The sequence below is a fragment of the Embiotoca jacksoni genome, unplaced genomic scaffold (genome assembly GCF_022577435.1).
Source record: "Embiotoca jacksoni isolate LCO1_2020_lvr unplaced genomic scaffold, fEmbJac1.0.p SCAF_14, whole genome shotgun sequence".
NCBI lineage: Eukaryota > Metazoa > Chordata > Actinopteri > Embiotocidae > Embiotoca > Embiotoca jacksoni.
In genome coordinates, this window is record NW_027185274.1 from 4,317,510 (window position 1) to 4,342,033 (window position 24,524).

The 24,524-nt window shown below is 40.3% G+C and overlaps 1 protein-coding gene across 1 annotated transcript in view; it reads left to right on the top strand.

Annotated features, from left to right (window-relative positions):
• Window positions 1-2,706: 2,706 nt before the first annotated feature.
• igsf11 (immunoglobulin superfamily member 11) overlaps window positions 2,707-24,524 on the top strand; it is a 108,636-nt gene continuing 86,818 nt past the window's right edge. The window contains exon 1 of the mRNA XM_069147559.1: window positions 2,707-3,287. Within this exon, the coding sequence (XP_069003660.1) occupies window positions 3,227-3,287 (61 nt within the window). The 5' untranslated portion in view covers window positions 2,707-3,226. The remainder of the gene's footprint in view (window positions 3,288-24,524) is intronic.

A 24,524-nucleotide genomic window follows, 5' to 3' on the forward strand; every position in this document is an offset into this window, starting at 1 on the left:
CTGTAAATTCCAGCAGCTTGAGGTCAGAAGACAGAATAGAGGGATGTACAGTAGAGGGCGATTCCCCGGGCATTTATTTCTCTTTATTAAAGACTACAAATTTGGGAAGAAAATTTTTAAACTTCTTTCCTTATAATGCTTCTTATTTTATGTTTGGATGCTGCGCTGTGCTAAGTCTGGAAGTCCCATGAGTTAGAAAAGATATAAGCAGTGATTTAGTGCTAAGCTGAGTGTGATTACTGTATCCTGGTGATTAAAAGGCCTCGGCACATTGTTTGATGCAGTCTCCATGGTAGCTCATTTGAACTCCTTTAGCCTACAGTCACAGTTTCTCCCCTCATGCTGCTCTTTATAGAAACATTCAAACCTTTGAATTTTTATTTTTGTAACTTTTATAAAGCTACAACCCACCTCACAGTACTGTTTAAAAAAAAAAAGAAGAAAAAAAAAAGGAGCATTTCAAGAGGAGTCATTTTATTTTCAGTTACAGAGCAGTACCCTGTTGGTAATGTGCTGCGTTGGCATGTTTCTCTTGTGGACACCAATGTGATTTGAACTCACGTGAGTGAGACTCATTTTGATATTTAATATCATTATTTACACTACAAATTAAACGTGCCATTGAAGTATTAAATTATTATAGTTTAATATTACATATTACGGTAGGCACTAAGTAGTTTTCTATTCTATTCTATTCTATTCTATTCTATTCTATTCTATTCTATTCTTTTCTTTTCTTTTCTATTCTTTTCTTTTCTTTTCTATTCTATTCTATTCTTTTCTTTTCTTTTCTTTTCTTTTCTTTTCTATTCTATTCTATTCTTTTCTTTTCTTTTCTTTTCTTTTCTATTCTTTTCTATTCTATTCTATTCTTTTCTTTTCTTTTCTTTTCTTTTCTTTTCTATTCTATTCTATTCTATTCTATTCTATTCTTTTCTTTTCTTTTCTATTCTATTCTATTCTATTCTATTCTTTTCTATTCTATTCTATTCTATTCTATTCTTTTCTTTTCTTTTCTTTTCTTTTCTTTTCTATTCTATTCTATTCTATTCTATTCTTTTCTTTTCTTTTCTATTCTATTCTATTCTATTCTATTCTATTCTATTCTATTCTTTTCTTTTCTATTCTATTCTATTCTATTCTATTCTATTCTATTCTTTTCTTTTCTTTTCTTTTCTTTTCTATTCTATTCTATTCTATTCTATTCTATTCTATTCTTTTCTTTTCTATTCTATTCTATTCTATTCTATTCTATTCTATTCTTTTCTATTCTATTCTATTCTATTCTATTCTCTGCCGGCCGTTCTGTGGACGCACCGCAGGAGGGCACGAGCGTCTCTACCTCTCTCCCGTCTGGCGTCAGCGGTCTCCCAGCAACAGCCGGGCTCGAGCCTCATCTCGATCATCCGCCACTGAGCGACGTCAAACTCAGGCGGAAGAAGGCGAAGTGGATTGTTGCCTACAAAATAAAAGCCCGTTTAGTTCAAGTGTACCGGTATATGATTTACCCTGACTGTGTGCTCCCATCGGATGAGTTTGGACACACTTGGCACATCAAACACTGAGGGCCAGATAGGGTCCTAAGCAGAAACCTGTTTTAACACATAGTGCACGGTAGTGCAGGTCTGGTGTAGTAATTACCCCAGCCGATGGGGTCATGTGCTCTGTGTCGTTTGTTTACTTATTTGCCTGTCAACAGGATTATTCTGCAGTAAACACACCAGACCGATTTTCATGCAACTTCGGAGGGTCTAGCACAGGCCAAAGATGAACCCATTCGATTTCAGAGCCAATCCACAATTTGTTTTGACCGTTTATTAAAACTTTGAGATTGGGTATTTGGTCCACTGAATGCATAGGCCTGCGTGTTAGACCAGAGGTACTTGCGCATGATGGCTGCGTCCGTTTGGAACGGGTATCACTCGTCCTCAGATATAACGCAACGTGTCCGCAAGACACCCGCATACATGGACGGTAGGGGCAGTGTATGGACAGTATGGGGATATGACAGCGTCTGGGATCAGTATGGGTGCAGAAGAAGAGGCAACAACGGTGGAAATATGCGTGTCATAATCGACAGCACTTGACATGCAAACTTGCAAAACTTGGATACAAGTTCAAGAGTGTTTCGTCCGTGCACGAAGGAAAATCTAGTAAAAGCAGAGTGGGGACGGAACTGTTGGCATGTTTTGTCCCCTGTCATCACGTCTGAGACCAATTTTCCAAAAAGTAGGATAAGTGTATGGCGTTGAGTAAATCTATAGTTGCGCCAAAACGATTGCGGTTGCAGATTTGTATCGGGACATGTAGAAAAGAGCACTATTGGTCATGGTGGAGGTTTGTCTGTGTACAATTTTTTTTATTATTTTTTTTTATTTTTTAAATGAAATGTCGAAAGTTTGAATGCAAACAAAAGTTTGGAGAACACAGGTAGGCTGTATGTTAGATGAATTCATTGGTTAAACTTTGACTGATGGAGTCTGACCTCTGGCCATCTCATGACAACACAGCAGAATTGTGTAAAAACTGAAATTTGCAATGCGCCCCATACGCCTTTTCCCCATTTACGCATCGCATGGGCCACTCTGCGCTCGCTTCGATTTCTTTTATTTTGAAAATTATCAATCGGAAGTGTTATTGTATCCCGTGCAGTCTGACTTGCTCTCGGGTCGGCTGCCGACAGAACAGCAGAACAGACGAGAAACCATGGAGCGCAACAAGACGCGTTGGAGAGACTCACCAAGCGGAAGAGGAAAGTGCCACTTTCAGATCCGTTTATAACCGAAGTCACTTTCAGCAAGTGGGCAGGTTTTCCAACACCAGCAGGTGGACACAGTTTTTCCCAAGCGTGCGTAAAATTTACCTGGAGAGGTCTGGGAAAGAAAATAGTCGTGGAGTGAGCAGCTACCAAAGAACGCGAGTGGAAAGGAGTTGTAAAAAGCTGCCCGAAGGACAGAGGAGAGCCTGGCGGATGGAAATGCTCCCAGTGTTGTTTTATTCCCACACATTTGGACATTCCACGTAGTTTTGGGAAAATACCGTCGGTGTGCGCTGCGTAAAAATCTCAGATTTTTCACATGTCTCATGCCATAACGAGGAACAGACACTTTTCTTAAGAAAACTGTGAGCGGACCTGAGATTTTTTTAAAAATTATTATTATTATTTTTTTTTATAATAAAGAAGGAGGCTCCGGGCTTCATCTGAAAGCCAGAACAGTTAGGAACCATGGTGAAGTTTCATAACTCCGACCTATGGATAGCCTGGATGGTCATTTTCTGCATGGAGGGTAAGTTGTATAACACTTGGAAACTTGTGTACCTGTCTCCAACTAATGCGCCTCGTGCACTCTTAATGCAATAATAATATCAAGAATAATAGTAACGACAATAATGATAATGATAATAATAATAATAATAATGATAGGATACATATTTCAAACGGCTTTCAGATTTCGTATCACCTGGACAAATGATTACTATACAATGTGCCCACCCAGAGGTACCTGGACAAATATTGTTTCCCGGACCCAACCTCTCCAAGACCGCGTGGCACAGCCGTTTGATCCCAGCCTTCCTTATAACTGTATGTTTGAATCAGGCTCACAAATTCGCGGCATTTCCACAAAAATCAAAGCACCCATTTAATATGACGTTTCCCCTCCGCGTTACTCGTCGCCATGTTACTCCCCAAAGCACTTTTGAATGTGCACATAATGCGCTCTTCGTGCTTTATATCGCCTTTGCGCGTCTTACACAATATGAGGTCTAAAATTACTGTTGTTGTTGTTTTAAACACACTACCGCCACTGGTACACGTAAAATGTGATACAGTTGTGGGAGTGTCTGTTTTGAAATAGAAACGGAGCAGACGGTGGACTGTTACGCTGGTAATCCGTCCGATTAACGGGAAGTATGGTGACCAGCAGCACAGGAGAGGCAGGCAACCCCAAAGGAAAATCTGTCTATATTCCTATAATTCTTCAATGGGAATCGAACCGTCTGTATGTCTGGGTGCGTTTTGACCTTAACTTTGTTCTTGTGGTGTCATTCCTGCAGCAATCGAACAATATTCTCAATGAGAGTGTTTATAACTTTCGTGAGTTTGTTTGACTTAGTTGGCTTTATATTATAAAATATAACAAACATGAATTATCACAAATGAGAAGTCTTTTTGTATTTTGGACAAGCTGTAGTTCAGAGAGCACATTAAGGGAATACAACTCACAAGAAGATAAATAACATTAAACAAAAGCCTCATCAATAAATGGTCCTAATTTCTAGGCAAAATTTGTTTGTGTATATGAAGAAGCCTAAAATGATTTTCTGAGTCAGTTTAATAACTAAATAATAAAATAATAAGTTTAGAAATGAAATCATATTTAACTTTTCATTCTCACAAATGTTCAAATCGTCACAAAAATGTGAAAGCAGAGAAATAGTAGAATGTCAGCCCAGTCTCCCTCTGAGCCTCCTGTCAGGACACAGAGCACTTCCAGCGAACCATGCAGACACAACACACACACACACACACACACACACACACACACACACACACACACACACACACACACACACACACACACACACACACAGGACAGACTGACATGTCAATTTGGACAAAACAATTGTGTGAGATTGAATTTAGTCCTGATTGGTGATTCACTCTGCTGCTTGCTTATTTAGCCGTATACCTCTGCAGGGAGTGGATGTGTGGTGTCTTGTCAGCTTCACTCAGCGGTTACACACACACACACACACACACACACACACACACACACACACACACACACACACACACACACACACACACACACACAAATAGTGCATGCTTTGATTTTCTACAAGTGCTGCCCCTTCCTCTTGTCTGATAAAACCCTCTGAGAAGGAAACAGGACTGTGGTCACTCCTACCTTTTTACTTCTTGAAGTAATCAGCGTCCAAATGTCTGTCTTTGCAGTGCATGAAATCTGCATGACTTCACTACCAGCGTGAGTCCGGCAGCTCTGTTAACAAGCCAACTTGTTCAGAAACAAGGTGGGGAGCTGCCAGTGTTACTATAAATAAATTCCGATGCAGCTAAGTCAGTATTGATCGTGGTTGCTTGTTTTGACTGTGTACTTACCTCCACTTTTTGCATGTCAGAGATTGTCACTAGATTGATCCGATCAGTTCAACTCAATGTTAGTTGGTGGCTGGATTGTTTTGACTCATTGCACGATGAAACCTGAGTTCTTTCAGCTTTTACAACACATGTTAGTTTCTGGCAAAAATCTTTCATCTTTTTTTTTCAGAAGACCAAGGTTTTTTTGTTTTTTTGTATTTTTTTTTAGCTTTAATGCCACTCGCATACTGATCATTACGTGTCTGTAGCTGTGGATGTATGGGAGTTTAAAAAAAAAGCAAACAAAGCAGAAAACTGTGAGAGACAGAAGGAAGGAAGTTTCGTAAGTGACTTGGACAGGACCTGTCAGGGCCGAGTTCATGGCCGGACCCCTCGTACTTACAGCATTAGTCAGAGGACATGTCATGTCCTCTTCAGCCATCAAAGCTCCCCAGTTACACATAAATATTGTATCACATCTTCTCGCTTGAAAATGGGCACCTTACAGCTAGAATAGCTAGCTTTGTTCAGATCTGCAGTGCTCAAAACATTTGAAGAAAGTTTGGTAAAGTTAGAAGAATAAACGGCACCGGCTCTATGCTAATAAATAGATTGGTTCAGTTGTTGTCACAACAACACCCCCGGCGATACCGACACAGAGCTGCTCTGTTCGCGATGCCCCGCTTTAACGATCCACCCTGAACAACCCTCCAGGGTGTGGCAGGGACCGATCCGGAGGTTCAATCAATTCTGCAAATTAGATTAAAGCAGAGGTGGTGGCTCTGAACTTTTCAACTGTTTTTTTTTGTTGGTTTTAGTTGTCTGCACAGCGAATCTTATAGAACATTTCAAATTTGCATACACAGAAATGTTCAGATGAGCCCTCCAGGGTTGTCCGTATGTTTGGGAAGAAGAATCCGGGGAGGAGCATTCAAGCAATAAAAAAAAAAAGGACATGGAGTGCTTCTCAAACTCATTGACATTCAGGGCATTCATGTCCGCATCAAAGCCCAACTTAGACCAATTCTTCTCTCCACTTTCTCTGTGAGCTTGGTAACCTTTGAGGCTCCAGGCATCAAATTAGATTGTGAGTCTGGTCTGTATGTTGTTTACATTGTTTAATTTGTTCAGTTTGCTGATTTAAATTCTCAGTCAGTCTTGTCACTAAAATATGTAACAGACTGGGTTCCCATTAGCAGTTAGTGCAGGCAAAAATTTAACCATGCCTTCAGCTTGTATTTTCCATAGCTACAGTATATTAAAGTAGGCAGCAGGTCCAAAATCTGCAATAACCTATGTTAAAAAAAAGAATGAAAAAGAAACATGTTATTATTGGCTTGTAAAATCAGCTTTGTTTCATTCAGTTAAAAATGTTTTTTGTTTCTGACAATGACAGAAAACAGCGTGACAAGAGATTTAAAAAGAGCAAAATATGTTACATGGCGGACTCAGTTCAGCAGGTCCTTTACCACAGGTGATCTTGCACAGGTTTTTTTTGTTGCGCAATGCAGCGAGCGCCTTATTCAGAGTACGCCTCTCATGCTGCTATTGTCGAATGCGTATGATAAAAAAAATCCCAGCCCCTGTGTCGGTTTCATCTGATAAGTAGTGGGTTTTTTCCCCCCTCCTCTTTCCGCCTGCTACTAAAAAGGAGCAGCTGGAACAAGAGTGTTGGACAGATGGAACTTTCCACCTCGATTATTTTTCTCACTAAAAATAGCCTCTCAAAAAATTAAAAGACCTCTGGGACCGCTTGCAAAGTGCATGTGCGTGTGTGCGTCCGTTTGAGCGACAGGGGCGCAGGGAACTTCAGACGACACGGTCCTCAGATGATGGCAGCAGCGGCCATCCGGGGACTGTGAATGAATAAATGATGGGCAGATATTTGGAGGGGAGTGAGCGCAGCATTTGCCCGGTCCCACGGTCTCTTAAGCACACATTAAACTGGGCCCCAAAGAGTCCACGGGCTGCTCTGCGGCACGGCGGTCGGCCAAGCATCTGGGGCAAACATCTGATGTGGTCACTTCACAGAGGGGTTGGAGGTTTGGGGCTTTGAGGTTATGGGGTTGGTTGTACCTTTTAATCAGAGTGTCAGATGAGGGGAAACATGAGTGAATCAGGAGCGTGTCGGGAGCAGGAGGGATGTTGTTGATGGAAGGATGTCATCAGGCGGGTTTTTTGGGTTAGATGACGAAGTGTTGGGGAAATCAGGTGTCAAAACAAGCTCGTGTGGAGGCAGTGCACTTGTCAAACTTGCTTTTAAATTCAGAATGATCCTTTAAAACATTTAATTTGGCTTATCTTTGCTTTCTGGTTTCCTACGGATGCATCATTCTGTGCAGAGAAATTGCATGGCTGAGGCATTTTAATGTCTATATTTTATGATATGTAAGACATTTAATCAGTAAATCAAAGCTGCAATCAGAGTCTGGGTTGTACTATGAGCAGAAGTTTTATCTCACTTTGGTTGAGCAAGAAGGTCATCGCTCTGAGCAGCAGTCATACTAATTTCTCTATGAAGTGTGATAAATTCACTTTTGGGAAAGCTGGTATTTTAATTTGCATCATTTAATGACTGAAGGAGGAAAAAGAAACACTACAGTCCTGCTGTAGTGCTTTGTTTGTTTGGTTGCAGGTGCAGAGGGGATAATAGCACTCCGAAAGCCAAAATCATATCGATGACGAGCCCACAAAACATAATCGAATCTACATGCTTTGAGTGTGTCTGACAGTATGTTGATCTGTAACATACTGTGACAGGTCGGAGCATTCGGAGGGGAGTATCTTTTAGCTTGTTTTTTTTTTTTTTTTTTTTTTTTTTTTTTAGTGTGTGTCTGTCTCAGATGAGCCCTGGGCTTATGCATCTTTAAAGCAGATGTCTTCCTCATGTCGTGGCACCCTGAATATGCTCGTCTTGAAATGAGCAGTTTTGCTTTGCTGGCTCTCGAGGTTTGACCGGGCGTTCGCTGACAGGACATCACATCAGGAACTCAGGGGATGCTTGGTGCATGCAGATGCAACATTAAGGGGGACTTCTGTTACAAAACTCAGTTTTGAAAAGTGGTAAAGTTTTTACTCTGAGCCTTTACATCCATAAAATCAGTCATTTTTCTACAGTTGTAAGTTTAGTTGTTGTTCACTGTTTGTTTCAAAAATGTTGGCATAAACAAGAAAGTGGAAAAAGTCCCCTCAGTAAATCTTAGCAAAGTCATGTAAGTAAATCAGTGCTCTGAGCTGCAGTCATAAATTGGGGCTTTCCACACATCTAACAGAATAAGTATTGATCCTTTTCAATGTCACATCAATAACACAGAAAAGCACATTTTTAAAACCGCAGTCCAACTCGAACTCTTTTTTTGTGACAGAAATCACAACGAAGCAGGAACTGTAGTCTCAAAGTGCTCCACTTTGCTCTTAAATAAAGGTCCTTCCTTACTTTATTTGTCCTCATAAATCTGATAAAAACAGAGCCGTTTTCTTTCTTCAGGACAGCCGCTCAAACGTTGGTGCCTGTAACAATCCATGTTAATTGACGTATAATTTACAAAAGCCCTCCCACACCATTCACTTCCTCGTGTGTGTGATATATTGCGGCTTTCAGTCAGTGACTGCCAGAGGGTCGTTAAGTTGATCTCCGGTATTACCAAGAATAGTTGCTTTGTTTATCATTGTAAGCCTTTTTGAGCTCAGATCAATGGCGAAGGGAAATGCTCCCGTGCGCACATTATTCCCACAGGTGTGCTAGCAGACCCAGCGTTTGTGCTCGGGCCCTCTAATTCCCCTGGCAAATAAATTACAGCTGATCCCCAAGGATCAAGGTTTCCCCAGGACTCTAATGACCTCATTAGTTTGATCCACCAATCACAAACCTCCAGGATCCAGACAGTCAGATTGTCTCTCTGAGGTTCAATCGGTAGATTCCCGCTCGGAAGTGAGCTCAATTTTGTCTGTTTACTTCATGTTTATTTTTATAGGGACAAATATGTAACCAGTGCCACAATTTGCAAATAGTTCGTTTGCAGTGCCCGTTCCTAGATGGGCCTTTTAAAATACATAAAACTAAAAAACTCAAATCACATACACAAGAAATAGTACAAATCATAAACTCAACAATAAATATGTTCAATCAAAACTCAACAAGAGAATACAGATAGACAAATATGGGATGGGCATTTCAAGTAAAAGTACCAGTCGAAATTTGCTCAGAACTAATTCTTCTTCTTCTTCTTCTTCTTCTTCTTCTTCTTCTTCTTCTTCTTCTTCTTCTTCTTCTTCTTCTTCTTATTATTATTATTAATCGAATATTTTGCTAAGCTTTTTAACCTTGCTCACCCTTTTAATGTGGACAGATGTCCTTTGTTTCTGTATAGAGTACATTTATTAACAGCATTTTTGATTTGGTAAGTGGCTACCTTTCAAAATGAAAACAATTTAAAGAAGGTCTTATTTAAACATCATGCTCACGGCCCATCAGTGTGCACAGCTAAATTGTTTAAAGCTTGACGGTAGTGACATCTAAATGGTCAAATTTCTTTCCTAGAAATAATATTAGATTCCCCCAAATTAGCAAATTGTACTCTCAAATGTCCTCCCAATGGAGCCTATCCGAGCTCACTCTGGGTAAAGGCAGCGTTCACCCTGGACAGGTCGCCAGTCCATCACAGGGCCAACACACAGAGACAGATGGAAACAAAGACCATTCACACACTCATTCACACTTAAGGGCAATTTGTAGAACCACCAATTAACCTGAGGTGCATGTTTCTGGATGGTGGGAGGAAGCCGGAGAGAAGCCACACAGAGAACATGCAAACTCCACACAGAAAGGCCCAGGCCCAGATTCAAACCCCCAACCTTTTTGCTGTGAGGTGACAATGCTAACTACTGCACCACTGTGCCAACAGCTCACAGTTAAATCTAAAAGACAGCAAAACATGTAGCCAGCAAAATAAAACTGCTGCAAATTGATTTTAATTTAAGGTCCAAAAAAGGCAGTAATAGGAAATAAATGAGATAATTTAATGTTGAAGAAGAAGTAAACTGTTTCTAAAGTGAGGGAATAAAGCACATAGTGTAATGAAGTGCAAGTTCATGCATAGCAGTGAAATTGTCATCTGATTGGTGTCAGCGGTGCCGATTTCCTTTTGAGGCTTCATCTGTTCAGCTCCCAGCTGACCAGCAACATCCAATCACATCCATCCAGGGGGTTTAGGTGCTCTTTAAAACCTGTCAGCTGTCACTGTTACTCCAGATTTGATATAAAGATGGACGTCATGACAGTTTCCCAAAAGTTCTGAGATATTTTGGCTTCACTTTTTTGTAAAAGAGGAGGAAGTTGTGACCCATCGTTCATGTTTCAGCACCTTGTGACAACGAAACTTTAGTTTTGGGATTTTGCTGAGGTCTCATGCTCATGTCTAAATTTTATAATATTGTATCCTTAAGTGTTATCTGAATGAGCTGCTCCTCAGATTTTGTTTTGATTTTCCTCAAAGAGCAGAGCTGTATCCACACAATCCAACTGTATAACCATTTGCTACAAGTAGTCCAATTTTTCATGTGAATGAAACAAAATAAAGAGTGAATATTTAAAGCGCAAATTATTGCAGTCATTTGAGAGCGAAAGTCTTTTTTTTTTTTTTTTTTTAAGTACTTATTATTAATTCAAGCAAAGTTTTTTCTGCTTGACACCCACCAGATCCAGTTAGATTAGAAGTTTAATCAAGAAATATGGTGATGATGATGAGGATGTGGCCAGCCGAAGAGATTTCACAGTGGTTTTTAGCACAGTGCAAAAAACAAAAACCACACAGCTCCTTTGGCAGACGCAGACAGTTTATCCCCGGTCCATTGTGACGGACACCACTTGAAATGTTAGCAGTAGTGGGAGCTGCATTCACAATAGGCTGAGAGGTTGTTTCTGGTCAGAGCTTCCTGACATGAGCGTGTCCTGAAGCAAGGACTATATATAGGTATTTTTAGCTGTACTCCCCGGTGTACAGTGGCCATGTTTCATTAATTTGAAATTGATTGTTAATTGATCCGTGGAACTAACGACTAAATGACCTTACAGCACTTGATGAACCCATGGACTGAACTGGCTGGTGTCACACTGCGAGATAATGAAGATCCTGCGACCAGCTCTGAGTGCACGGTGGCCCACTCAGTGGTCTTGATTGGATAATTGTCCAGGCTCCAAAAATACATTGTGGTTTGTTCAGTACTCCAGATGAATATAATTTTCTAAATTGCATACTTTTCCACTTGATGGGTTGTCTGTGCTCTTTTGTAATGGCTACCTGTAGTGTTAGGTGCTCGGCTGAGAGCACCTACAGAAATTACATCTCTCGTTTTGAGTGTTCAGAATCCTTTGAGGGTCAGAGGTCATGGACATGACGTGGTTTCTAAAAAGATTGGAAAACAATCTTGGAAAACAATCTGCATTTGCAAGCTTCTGGTGTATATACACTCTTTTGTTTGTTGTTAAGGTCATTTCCAGTGGACCTATTATGCTCATCTTAATTTAAACAAAACAAAAATATATATATATATATGATCTGGGGATTCAGTTAAAAAAACCAACTCATTTATCTAATTTTATACTGTCCCTTAATACAGCCTCTCAGTATGAATTAAGTCGCTTTAGCTTCTGTCTCTTCCAGACCCTTTCCTATGATCCCGTTATTGTTTGATTGGCCAACTTCCAGGAAGCACCCAGTGCTTGTGAGCCCCGCTGCTTCCTCTTGCTGGTGTGGAGGTACTGAAAGGACACTGTAACCCTACCAAGTCACATCATTTCTCATTGTTTATTGGACATGGCAACTCATCAAACCCATTTGTTTGCGTAAGAGCCTGGATCTGATCCGGAATATTAAAGTAAACAGCGAGAACATTCGCAGCAACAAAAATGACAGTGTGACATCGCTGTTAGATATTACACACATTGCCTGCTTATTGTGTCAAATTATCGCAGGCTGTATGTACATTTTTCCATATATGCCCCTGCTAATAGGTGTATGTTTGGGAAATGCGCTGACGTACCAAGTAAAATAAGAATCTCCCTGCACCATCAGTCTGTACTTTGTGGGTGTTTAAACGTTGGCCATGTTTAATGTGAACATCTGACATTGAAACATTATATAAATGACAGAGAATACAGAAGATCATAATTAGTCCTCTTTAATCATGTTTTTTTTTTTTTTTTTTTTTTTTTTTTTTCTCTGTGACAGTAGCATGCTAGTTTAATGTGGTCGGGTTTAACAGATGAACTTATTGAACTCCTTTGTCTGACATCCAAAGATTTAATGCTGCTAATGGAGTGAAAATGCAGAATACTGCAAAGAGAAACTGAATAGAGGGGAACAAAGTAGAAAAAGGGACAGATTCTCCTGCATTAAATATGCCCAGGGCTTTTCACCGCCATAGGTAATTCATAAACTGGCTGTTGGGGTAAGACGCTGCTGTTTTATTTGTGCTTTTTTTCTAGTTCAATGTCTCCACTCTCAAAATGTATTAGTATGTACCTCTGTCACCAAAATAATCACATAATAATCACACTTCCAAAGGCAGCAGTGTGGTAAAGATACGTAAAGGTACATTTTGGTTTTAAGGCATTCTGGCCATCAGTTGCTGAAATCTGGAAACATGATAAAATTGTTGTATCTGTTTCATAGATCAATTGTAAAATGGACTGCAATTGATAATTAAGCTCACAACTGGACGATTTTAGGGGAAAACAAACCCACAGGTTAGTCAAACTTAATTGGAAAAAAAAAAAAAAAAGGCAAATGTTTAAATTGCTGCTCAAACAGTCTGCAAACTGTGATTTACATTTCAAACTGACATAAATCTCTGTTTGTGGACAGATTTCTCAATTCAACTTGCAGCGTTTCCCAGAGGAAATTGGCCAGTGGCTGCATTTATATAGTGTTTTTATCCAAAGTGCTCTACAGTAACCTTCAGGAGCAATTTGGGTTCATTGTCTCGACCAAGGGCACTTCAGCTTGTGCACTGAGGGAGCTGGAGATCGAGCAACTAACACTGGGGTTGGTGGAACCACTCCACCTCCTGAGCCACAGCCGCCACACACAGCAGAGGCAGAACGAGCTGTCTGATCACAGCAATCAATGATCGAGGTCCAGCACGGCAATACAGACTCTTTTCCCCCATATCAGCAGCTGATTGGGTTGGTTTGTTTATAGTTTTTTTTTTTTTACCTACTTGTAAAGAAGGTTTCTTGGTGTTCTAACAACAAAATGAACGTAGTATATGATCGATTGATCAATCACCTGGCTGCTGTGGCACTGCTAATTTCCCCTGAAGCCTAATAGAGCAAATACTGTATTCTATAACACTAAAAAGTTCTTCTGAGGCTCTGCCTAACTTCTTGTGCCCCATTTCATATTGGTGTTCATGTGTTTCTGGATCACAGCAGTTAGTTTGGCAGGTAAAATAACATACAACATAACATCAAAACAAAGACACGAAGGGTTTGTTCAACACACTTCCAATAGTATACGAGCATATAGTACTCTTACATGTCAGGACTCTTATTTGTAATTATTTATTGTAAGTATTTTTTTCTCAAACTGCACACTGCTGGTCTGCACATACCGGAAATACCCGTAGCATCTGAATGCATCACCCATCAACACATCTGCCAGCTTTAATTACTTTACCCAGAAATGGCCGTGTTTTCCTGCCGTCTGTTTCAACACTAAATAAACACAATGATGGCATCTGTCCAACAGCAATATGATGGTACTAATGAAACATCAACTTTTGTTTGAGCCAAGATGGCGACCATTGAGGGTTAAATGTGTCCAGCTTTTCACATTAAATTTTTGAACCATTTTGAGTGCATCATCCCTGTTTACTGCATGTTTCCATACTTGTCAGTGTGAACGTACTCATGCACTGAAAATAGTCAGTTTAAGTACTTAATTTGGAACACAGCATACGTAAGTGGAGATAAACGGAACGGTTCCTTTTAAAATTTTAACGTCTGGACAAGAAAAACATCAGAAATTCCAGTAAAGCCAATCGTATTATGTCTGTCATTAACGCCTCTTGCTCCACGTGCTCTGTCTAGTCAGGACACTGGACTGAGATGCCCCTGCAGTAGTGCAAGGTGAGCCCTGGCTGTGACACACTTCGGCCTCTCAGTTAATGTGTGTTAACTGCCTGAATCACTCCCTCTAGGAAAGATTGTGCAGCAGCTCTCCGTATAGTTTCATTATTAGTCCCTCTTTTGTATGGTGCCCCGGAGCCCCACTCTCTCTCATTCAGGTGTCATTCTTCCAAAGCGCCGGTCCAACTTATCTCTCTCTCTCTTTATCTTGACCTACATGCCTCTACGTTCCTCTCCATCCTCCTTGTATTCTTTTATTTGTGTCTGCTTTTGGTTTTACGTCACCGTGTTTTCCAGTTTCCCTGTCTTTCGCTGTTTTTCCTCTTTCCACTCACAGCTTCTCTCCGTGGCTCTCTTTTCACGCAGTCGTAAATTTTCTCCCTCCCGGCCTGTATTGCGCCGTCCTCCCACACACTCTGTCGACGCACACATGACTTTCCAGGGATGAGGATGAGACTGAAAAGTGGTCCCCGGTTGTTCTGTCCTTGCAGACAACGAATGAGCATGTCAAATCTGATGCATGTGAACAGCCAGGAAGAATGGCGCATTAGGCACACAGTGAGAGTAAAAAAGAGAGAGCGGGCCAGAGAGCGAGGGAGACAGAGAGAAGGAGATCCCATCTGTACATTGTTACAGCAGACTTCACCCTAACATTGTCTCTGTTGTATCCAATAGAACAGGAGGGGGGCACCAGGTGGGACTTTGACAAAGTGGGGAACACACACAGTTTATGCGTGCACACATACACACATGCAGACACACTTGCAAACACAGACATACCTTTGCAGCACTTGCCCACACAAACAGTGTGCATACAGCCATGCCCTCCTCCACCCCCACCCCCCCACACACACCTGAGACCATAAAATGTATTCATACAGAATTACAGTTTGTATGTTACATAATTTTTTTTTTTTTTTTTTTTTTTTTTTTAAGAAAACAGGAATTATTGATGTTCATTTTGTTGCCCAACAAAGGTTGAAAATCAGATAAATAAATCAATAGCTCAAAATGTAATCAGATTTTTTTAAAATACAATTTGCAGCATCCTACTGAAATTATATTGAATGCGCTGCTCTTTGTTCTCCTTTGGGGAAGACCTCAAACAAAAGGGGGAACATTTCTGTTCATTTGTTTCCAATGGCGCCCCCTAGTTTTGCTTTAATTTGTCTCATTCCTGCTCTCCATTAGCCTGCCTTTATTGGCACTCGTTCTATCCTACTGTTATAACCTTAATCAACCAGCATGTGCCGAAACAAGCCAACACTCTGCCACCACTACAACTACCTAGGGCCTGAGGCCACCAAAGCAAAGTGTATTTTTTAAATCGTTTTTAAAGGGAGTGTCGCTTTTTTTCAAATGCCAGCAGCGTGACGAGGCGCTGAGTGTTTATTGTGCCCTGACCGCTGAATGTTTGCAGGTTTTTTTTTCCAGTCACTTAGAGTTGAAAAAGGTTCAACATACGCTGCTCTTGTCACTGTCACTTTTTACACAGCTGTCCAATCGCAGTAAAAGAGGGGCGGGACAAATGCACTTGACCACTGACAATAGCCGCTGATTGGTCTGCCTTTCAAAAGACTATAATCACAGAGGAAAACGAAAGCTGTGAGCAATAGTCTGACGGAGTCAGGCTAGCTCTCCATAACTGTAGAGGGGAATCACGTGTGTCATATTTGACATATAAACCATATTTGCTTGAGGCAGTAAAGTCACTGTTCTATCATAGTAAGCAGCCTGCTACACTTCACAGGTGCTACAGACATTGAACAAAAACCCACACTTGTTTTTTCTGCTAATGACACTGTCTCATCTGACTTACAAACATAAATACATCTCTGGTCCTAAAACCAAACTCAGTGACTTTAGTGAATGAGCATTCAGCCTCATCAAAAGGAAAAGCAAGAAGGTTGTGAGTAGAACAGTCAGAAAAGATAACAAAAATAGAATAATCGGATTGTTTAAAAAAAAAAAATCATTGCATCTGCAGTTTTTGTGCTTTTAAAATAAAGCTTTCTATATATAACTTTGTAAACAGTTTTATATATTTTAATATACATGTTTCTGTAAAAGGATTCCAGGCCGTAAAGCTCTCTTTAAAAGTGATGTAGAAATCCAATTTGTGTGCAGGTCAGGTCCATAGATGAAAGCTTTTGTTGGTACCATTTGTCTACAGCAGCAAAACTATATTTGCAGCTTCACTAATATCCAGCATCCAACAACTACTACAACTGACTGTTAACCTGAATAAGTTGATTTTGTTTAAAAAAAAAAAAAAAAAAAATAGACAATTGATTGCCTTAAAAAATTATAAGTAATTAATTATGTACAAACTATATTCTCTAAAACTAGTAGCCAATATGTTGGAAGTAATATTGGAAGTAATAATTTAAGTTCAATGCACATTTTTTGCCCAACCCAGCAATAAATACATTTTGCAGTTTCATTTAGTGTTGTTTTAACACTCAAGTCAAACATTTAAGCTGAAAATCCTGAAAATGTGCCCTGTTTACTAATGAAGACAGAATGCAGTTATTAAAACCTATTCAAACTAACATAACAGCAGTAAAGGACAGTAAGTAGCTGCATGACTTTCCCTTTCCCCATCCTGCTTGGGTTGTTCCGTACTCAATCAGTCATCAGTCAATAAACACGACTTCTGTAGGCAGGGTAACCGTGGTCAGCAGCTCGTCTGACCTTTTCTCTCCTTTTCTCTGGACTTTCACTCTCTTATATTCTGAGCTAAACTTCATCATGATGACCCTTAAACGACTAAAACCAGTTGAGATTATATGCCAAAGGTTAAATTAAAAAGGAGAAGACGGCCACTGTTTTGTTACACCCGGTGAGACCTGCTTCACCAGGTGACCACGTAGGCGGTCATAGTCGAACAGCGATATAAGGGCCTACCATATGCTCCGGTGCCCCTTTGACCCTTAATCCATGCCCCTACTGTCTTATCTGGTTGCCCTCCCTGACAGTGCGGAGACTGGTGGTGGGGGCAGGGAAACACTCTCCGGTACGATACCCACTGCTCCGTGTTTCTAATGCACTCAATATGCAAATCCACTTGGCCCCAGGTAGATGTGGTGCCAGAATCTGAGAGGCCAAACTCACCATCAATAACACAAACCCACACAATGACATACCTACCCACCCACACAAACACACACAGATCCTTCCTCCCACCATCCCTCGTGCATTAATATCACCAGGGTATTGCACAGACTTAACTGATAATGCCAGATAGTATTGTCGTTGACCTCACTGACACACTATGTGTGTGGGTTTGTGCCCTATTTGTCCACTATACTACAAAAAGCCTTTTAAGTAGATTCCAGCTATTGGAGCAGCTTTAAATAAGCGTAACACAATAATGGAATGCTGGACCACATGCACGCTTGTCCCACATGACATCGACTGTGGGGAGGGTTGAGGGGAGAAACACAGAAACCTGGCAGCCATAGAGAAATACAACAATGAGGATTTTATTTTGAAAATGAGGATAATAGTTCTTTGATTAGAGGTACCTGGACACTTTCAGGACACAGTGCTAATGAGCAGACATACCAAGCAAAAATGACAAAGGTTGGTTGCTGTCTAATACTACTAGTACAGCAGTTGTAGAATCACTCAGGATCACTTTGCCACGCAGAGTTTTTCACAAAAGAGAGTTTTTTCACCTCGAGGCTTAATGCTGTCAACTGTCAAAGTTGCTCTGAGAGCTACAACCTTCTCCATTTCCGCTTTATACAGAGATTACCCCACTTGGCATCACAAGCTATCTAAAACCACCTTGCAAAATAGCTGAAGACAAGATGAGGAGCAGTGCAGAGTATTACTGGAAAATGAAATTGGATGCAATGCTCACGCTGAACAGAAAAGAGATGGCTGTCTAAACTGAGGGCGAATATTATAGGGAGAGCACAAAACATTGAAACTGATTGCTACATGAAAATTTCTCTCACATTACTGCGGCATTATTAAAGCCAAAATCGACATGGATTGGCTATTTTGTGTAGTTAACTGTATGGTAAAAAACAGTATATTTATTGCATACATTCTTTCTATCTAAACCTAAATAAAAAAAATACTGTATTTGTACTAAAAGAGAACCATTTTATTTACTCACCTCCCTTCAGAATTAAGACCGAGCTGATTGAGACGTACTTTTTTTTTTTTTTTCTTTTTCAGTAGAACAGAGAAATACAATTACTGTATCCACTTGGATCCTTTAAACTTCTGTAATTTGGCACTTGAATTATTATTATTTCACAAATACACCTTTGATGTGCGAGTCTTTTCATGTTTTTCATATCTTTTATTTCCTCCTAGCACTTCTGCCTTTTTCTGTCTCAGCTGTAAATGTCTCAGCTTTGTGTTAAACCCTCCGCGTTGCCGTCGTATGACTGAGGAAGCTGTGACTTGCTAGCTTGCCTCCTCTGCCGAGCCGTGGCTGCTGCTGATCCGTGCTCAGCTTGCCTGCTAAGAGGTGATTTGTGAATATGGAACAATGTGTAAACTATTGAGCAGAGGCCCAAATCATCTGCTAAGATGGGCTTTGCTGCAGATTATGTCTGTCATTTGGTCTGTGACCCTGGTTTATAGATTATAGATAGCTTTGGCTTTATTTGATCAGTTCAGTGGCACACGAGCAAGTTGTCGCATGTCAACACACACGCTGACAGGCAGTTGTGAAATGACACAGGAGAGCTTTATTGGGTGTAAACTAAAGTGTTCAAACATAATTCTTAAGTGTCCAAACAACTGGACAAGCACAGAGACAAACAAACACATGTGCAGACTGAAACGTTAGTTTCTAGTTTGGTTCTCTTGGAGTAAAGTAGAAGAAGAAAGTGTGTCTTTCCTGTGATAAACATTGGATGGGGTTTGAAGACTTCCACATGTTTATCTTCCCAGAGAGGCTGGCGCTTCTAAAGATATGTAGCTTGGTAGGAAATGCTCTGCTGCCTGCTAATTTCCTCTTGATTGTCTGTGACAGTCTGCCAGCCAGCTCCCTGTGATTGGAGATCATGACAGGGTACATAAGGGATGGGAAGATCAGATAAATATGATTGTGTGAGCTTGTTTACTATATATATATGCTCGCGGAAGCTGTTTGAAATCAGATCTAGTGCGAAGCAAGAGCCAGTGCAGGCCAGTCACATCGTGTGCAGTGTGACCAAACCCTCTGAAGCAGCATTTATATGAGTAAAAGTTCTTTAAAAACGGATGATTGGTGGCCTAAAAATCCTGAAAGTTGATAAAAGAGAATCATCTGAATTTATAATTTTATTATTATCATTATCATTTATTCATTTTGCATATCAAAATATTTGAGTTTTTCATTTATTTGGTTGAAGAAAAATAATGAAATAGTCTTGTAAAGATCTCTTTGGTATTATACTCACTAACAACTTTAGGATATTTATAACTGTTATGGTGATTCAGTGAATGCAAACAAGAACTGACTTTATACAAAACAGGACTGCATGCTGTTTTTTAGGCATTCATAAATTTGCTTCTATTTTTGGCCTTTCACTGTGAAATGGGCTGGACTCTTGAATCAATAATGCGAAAAAGTGAACCAGGGTAAATCTTATTTTTTTTTTTTTTTTTTTTATCTTTGATCTTTATGCTGTTGTTGAGGAAGCTGAACTTAAATACATAGATTCATGTATATTTAGATCAAGCACAATTATGGTCCTGAACCTTATGTTACCGTCAGGTCTTGGTTGTACAGTTTACAACAGGAAATCCTTCCTCTGGCCCTCGAAGTCGGCAGATTAAAAAAAACATCCAGGAGGAAACTTGTTGGTTGAATTATGTGAATTGGAAGAAGATGAGTTGGTTTGGGTTGTGGATAATATTTGCGCTTTCCAGATAAAACAGAAGGGGAATGGATTAAGGGTCAAAGGGGCACGGAAGCATATGATATTATTTGAAATAATATTGATTGAAGTTTGTAACTTCACTAACATGGAACAACAAAATAAATTAAGAGTGGTTTTAGGAATAAACCCTGCTGTACTCCCACATTTTCTCATCAGTGTGATTAAAACTTAGTGAGGTATGTTGATATTAATAGTTTTAAAGGGGGAAAACATTTAAATGTATTACTGCCCTTATAAAAATGATCTCAGCCCTATGAAATGATTTTAATGCTGAAAAACTATCAGTTTTCTGTTCAGGAATCCACAATAAAAGATTATATGCAGAAGACATTCCCAAGCTGAAAATAATTAGGTCAATTTCAGATAGATTCTTTACGTAAAACCAAGTGTGAATATGTGTATTGTGACTTCGAAGAGATCAACGTGTTGTAAAGGGTGATTGTATGCTTATGTCCTGCTGTTCCTACAAATAGAGTCTCCTGTGGTTATTTGTTTATTGTCAACTGCTCCCATATACATACAAACATTAATCCTTACACACACACACACACACACACACACACACACACACACACACACACACACACACACACACACACACACGCAAAATATGTACACATCCACACAATGTCAAACAATCCAATTAGCTTCCATCCAGTCAATTGGGGTAATTACCCAGAGACTATTAAGCCATTTTCTCCCTGTGCACTATCACAACTGTAATTATGGCAAAGCAACAATGATGTGCAATTACAGTTTTCTGTCATCGCTTCATAGTGATGTGGTGTCAGTAAAGATGGCAGAAGGAGTGCTCAGATGATAGAGAGTGGCTCTATATAATATTAATCCACGTAGAAACCGTAATGTGCAACTAAGGTTAGTTCAGTCAGAGAGAGGAGGACAGGAACTATCCTCATAGGGATGTGGGACTCGCAGCCCAACTCTTCATAAACATATCTCATAATCAATGACAAAATATCAAGTGATCCATCTTCTCTGGCCTGTAAACGCTTGACATTTTCCCTTTATTAAAACTGTGAGATGAAACGCAGGGTTTTAACGATGACATGAGATGATCAATGGCTCCATTGTGCTCGGCTGGAGGGTACTTTAATAACGTGGGGCATTGTCCCGTTCCAGAACGATTTCTCCGTATTTAGACGGTGATTTCCCCGTTGGAATTTAGGTCTACCATAGCCAGAGCTGGATGTGTGGCACTTCCTCGTTTGTGCATTGTAAATAAGCAGAATAGAGCTGCGTAATGCTTTGGGAGAGGGAGTGAGATGGAGAGAGATGTAGCTCGTCTTTATTACTGTACCACTGGGTGAGGAGAGAGGCGTGGAGATGTGTGTGGCGTATTAGAGCACAATGGGAAAAAAAACTACTCTTTGTTAAAATGCGGAGAGTGTAGAATAGCAGGGCCCATTGAGACTGCCGTCAGTGTGCACGCACAGGCACATGAGACGCTATTCACCATTGTTATAATAAAACACTGCTCAGATAAAAGCTCATGAATGCAGGTTGCACCGCAGAGCCAAAGCAGTAACAGATTACACGACTGCCGTGCACAGCTGGGAGCAAAAAGAAGACTTCAATTTTAATTAATCCTTGTTTAAATTAAGATGAAAAATTAATACTGTGAGTTGGCCCTGCAGATGAGATGAAGCGTATATGATACAGTCTTTCATGGCTGGTTATCAAAGCATCACAGGCACTGGGAAAGATGGGGGTGGAGGGATACGAGCTGAACTCTTAAGGAATTTAAGTGAGAGGATAACAACCGGGTACTAGCTGACCGCAAATGGAGAGGAGAAAGTGAAGCTGAGAGAGTGAATCAGCAGCTATAGGTGGATTTCATACCTGGTATAACAGGCTGAGGCTGAACCTGAGAGGCACGGAGGAGAAGTGGTCTGGTCTTCAGGCTGCAACCCTTTCTCTTAGAAATTGCATGTATAAATACTACAAATTAGTTTGTTTTGAGAGAAATGTAATTGCTTCCAGTTGTATATTTGCTGAGAATGTTATGTTTTGTTGGAGGAAATATAGTGGTATGTTCTTATACAGCTTTTAACTCATAAAAAAGGGTTTTTCTCCTGAGCTCACATGTGATCAGAATGTGTCCACAAAAACTTTGTTTAACGTGATTAAAGACACTGTTGGCTTTTACAATATTTAACTGAAACCATAACCAAAATCATGCACATGTTGCTTTGTGCCAAAATGATGTCGGGGGTGGGAATCATCAGGAAAACTGTTAGTGTCAGTGAACATTTCAGAAATATGTTCAGCCTCAACATTTTGTAATTTGCTCAACTCGTGTTTCCTAGAAATTATGTTTCGATTCCTAAACATGATTATGACACATTGGCTAATGATGTAGTCAGTTCAAAATGATCTTGTACAGCAAGATGGAATATTTTGTTGGTAATATAGACATAGTCAGGGAACACTTTACTGATCAGTATCAATGTTTTTGAAACTTGCCAAAAATGGAAATAAAGTTTCCTCATTTCCCAACACTGAAAATACAATCCAGGCACACTCGTGTTTCCCCAACATGTCATTGCTTTTTCAGTTCTGTTGTATAGAAATTTAATTTCTATGAGACAGGATTGACATGCCATATACTGTATTATTTACAGTGTTTCCTTTGAGTGCCCTAAAATGTTGTACGTTTACGTTGGAGTGACAGCCGCAGTAAATATCACAAAGAAATGGTAAAGTAACACATGTCCTGTAGAGAGAAGGTTGTGGCAGATAAACGGGTCCACAAAACATCCGACTTTTAAACCGACCTTCATTGTTAAATGTTAAAGGCACCACAACCAAGTGGTGTTTACCGTAACCGTGGCCACAAAGCTCAACCTTAATAAAGTATTCATTTCGATCCAATGATATTTCTCTAAGCCTAACCAAACTATTTTTGTGCCTAAACCAAACCTCAACTGCACCGTTGTCACATCATAAAAAGCATGTGTTTCAACAGTGATTGGTAACAGCTTGGGAAGTTATGAAGAATTTATGTATTGTGTTGTTTAAGGTAGGTAGGTAGGTATTTACTTTATTAATCCCCGAGGGGAAATTTTTTAATTTGAAATTTAATTTGAAAAAGTAGTCGTTTCCTTATTTTGTTGACAAAAGTTCTGGTTTTAGTTTGATGTTTTTGAAACATATTGGCTGTTGCAGTCAATATCAGCTCTTCAACTTGTTGCAGGTTGAATCCAGCAAACTGAAGTGAAGTGGCAGGGAGGAAAAAAGCAGAGCTCTAAATAACAGAGACAACTGAGGGAGAAGTAGGTCTGTAAGTTTAATTCAGTGGAAAGGCAGCCGTCATGATGACCTCATCCACTTTGGGTATCTATTTAATTTCTCCCTAAATTAATTTCTCCTCTCCTCTGTTGTGTTCCACTGTTCCCTTCAGCTCAAAAACATCTGGAGCTCACTATAACCCAAATCCCCATCTCTTAAACCCTTTAACACTTGTTTGCCTCGTGCCACCCCTCGATCTTCTGCTTTCTGTTCAGAGGGCAGAGGGCTTTCCACAATCCAAACGCCAGATTTACCCTCTTTGTCATTTCCTGTCTTTCCTCCCAGCCGGGGGGATGGGAGTGGGGGGTGGGGGGGGGGGGGGGGGGAGTGGAAATTGGAAAGGGAGGAACAAAAAAAAAAAAAAATATATTTGTGTAGTTAATTTGCACTGCGTTTCTCTCCTTAGTCTGGTGGAGACTCAGGTGGGCATGAGTATTAATAGCTCCTCTCGTTGGTGACGTTAGCTGAACTCACACATACGCCGCTTAACGCTCAGATGGTGTTTTATGTTAAACACATCACTCTCAGCAGTTATGTAGTCAGCGCTGTAAAGCACTTGTCAGTATAAAACAGACAAAAAGAAATCTCATTTTCTCTCCTCCTGCCTGCCTTTGTACCCCAGCCACAATGACGTGCTCATTTTCTGCCTTGTTTTTCCCACTTGAAGAGTGTTTGTTCCTCTTCTTATCTGTCCCTAACCTCCCCTCTCTTTCCCTCTACCACATTTTCACGTCTCCAAATCATGTTGTTCTCTTATGTAATTGTCAAACAGTATTCCATTCTCCCTCTTGTCTCTCTTTTTCTGCATCTATCCATGTGACTAGTCTCTCTTTTTCTCCTCATTGAAAAAGGCCTGTATACTCTGCCTGAAAGCTTTGTGGGGTCCTAAATGCTAAATGCCAGTCTGTCTCTGCCAGGCGCCCGCTTAATGCTGGTCTCCTTGGTGATGAGACCAGCAATCAGGCCGCTCTGCACCAGACACTGAGGGGTTTGTGATGGAGCGTGCATGCTTGTGTTACTGCATGTGTGTGTCTGTGTCAGTGTACAGTAGATTTCTGCGTGTGTTTTTGCCTCTCATCTGCGTAACGTATGT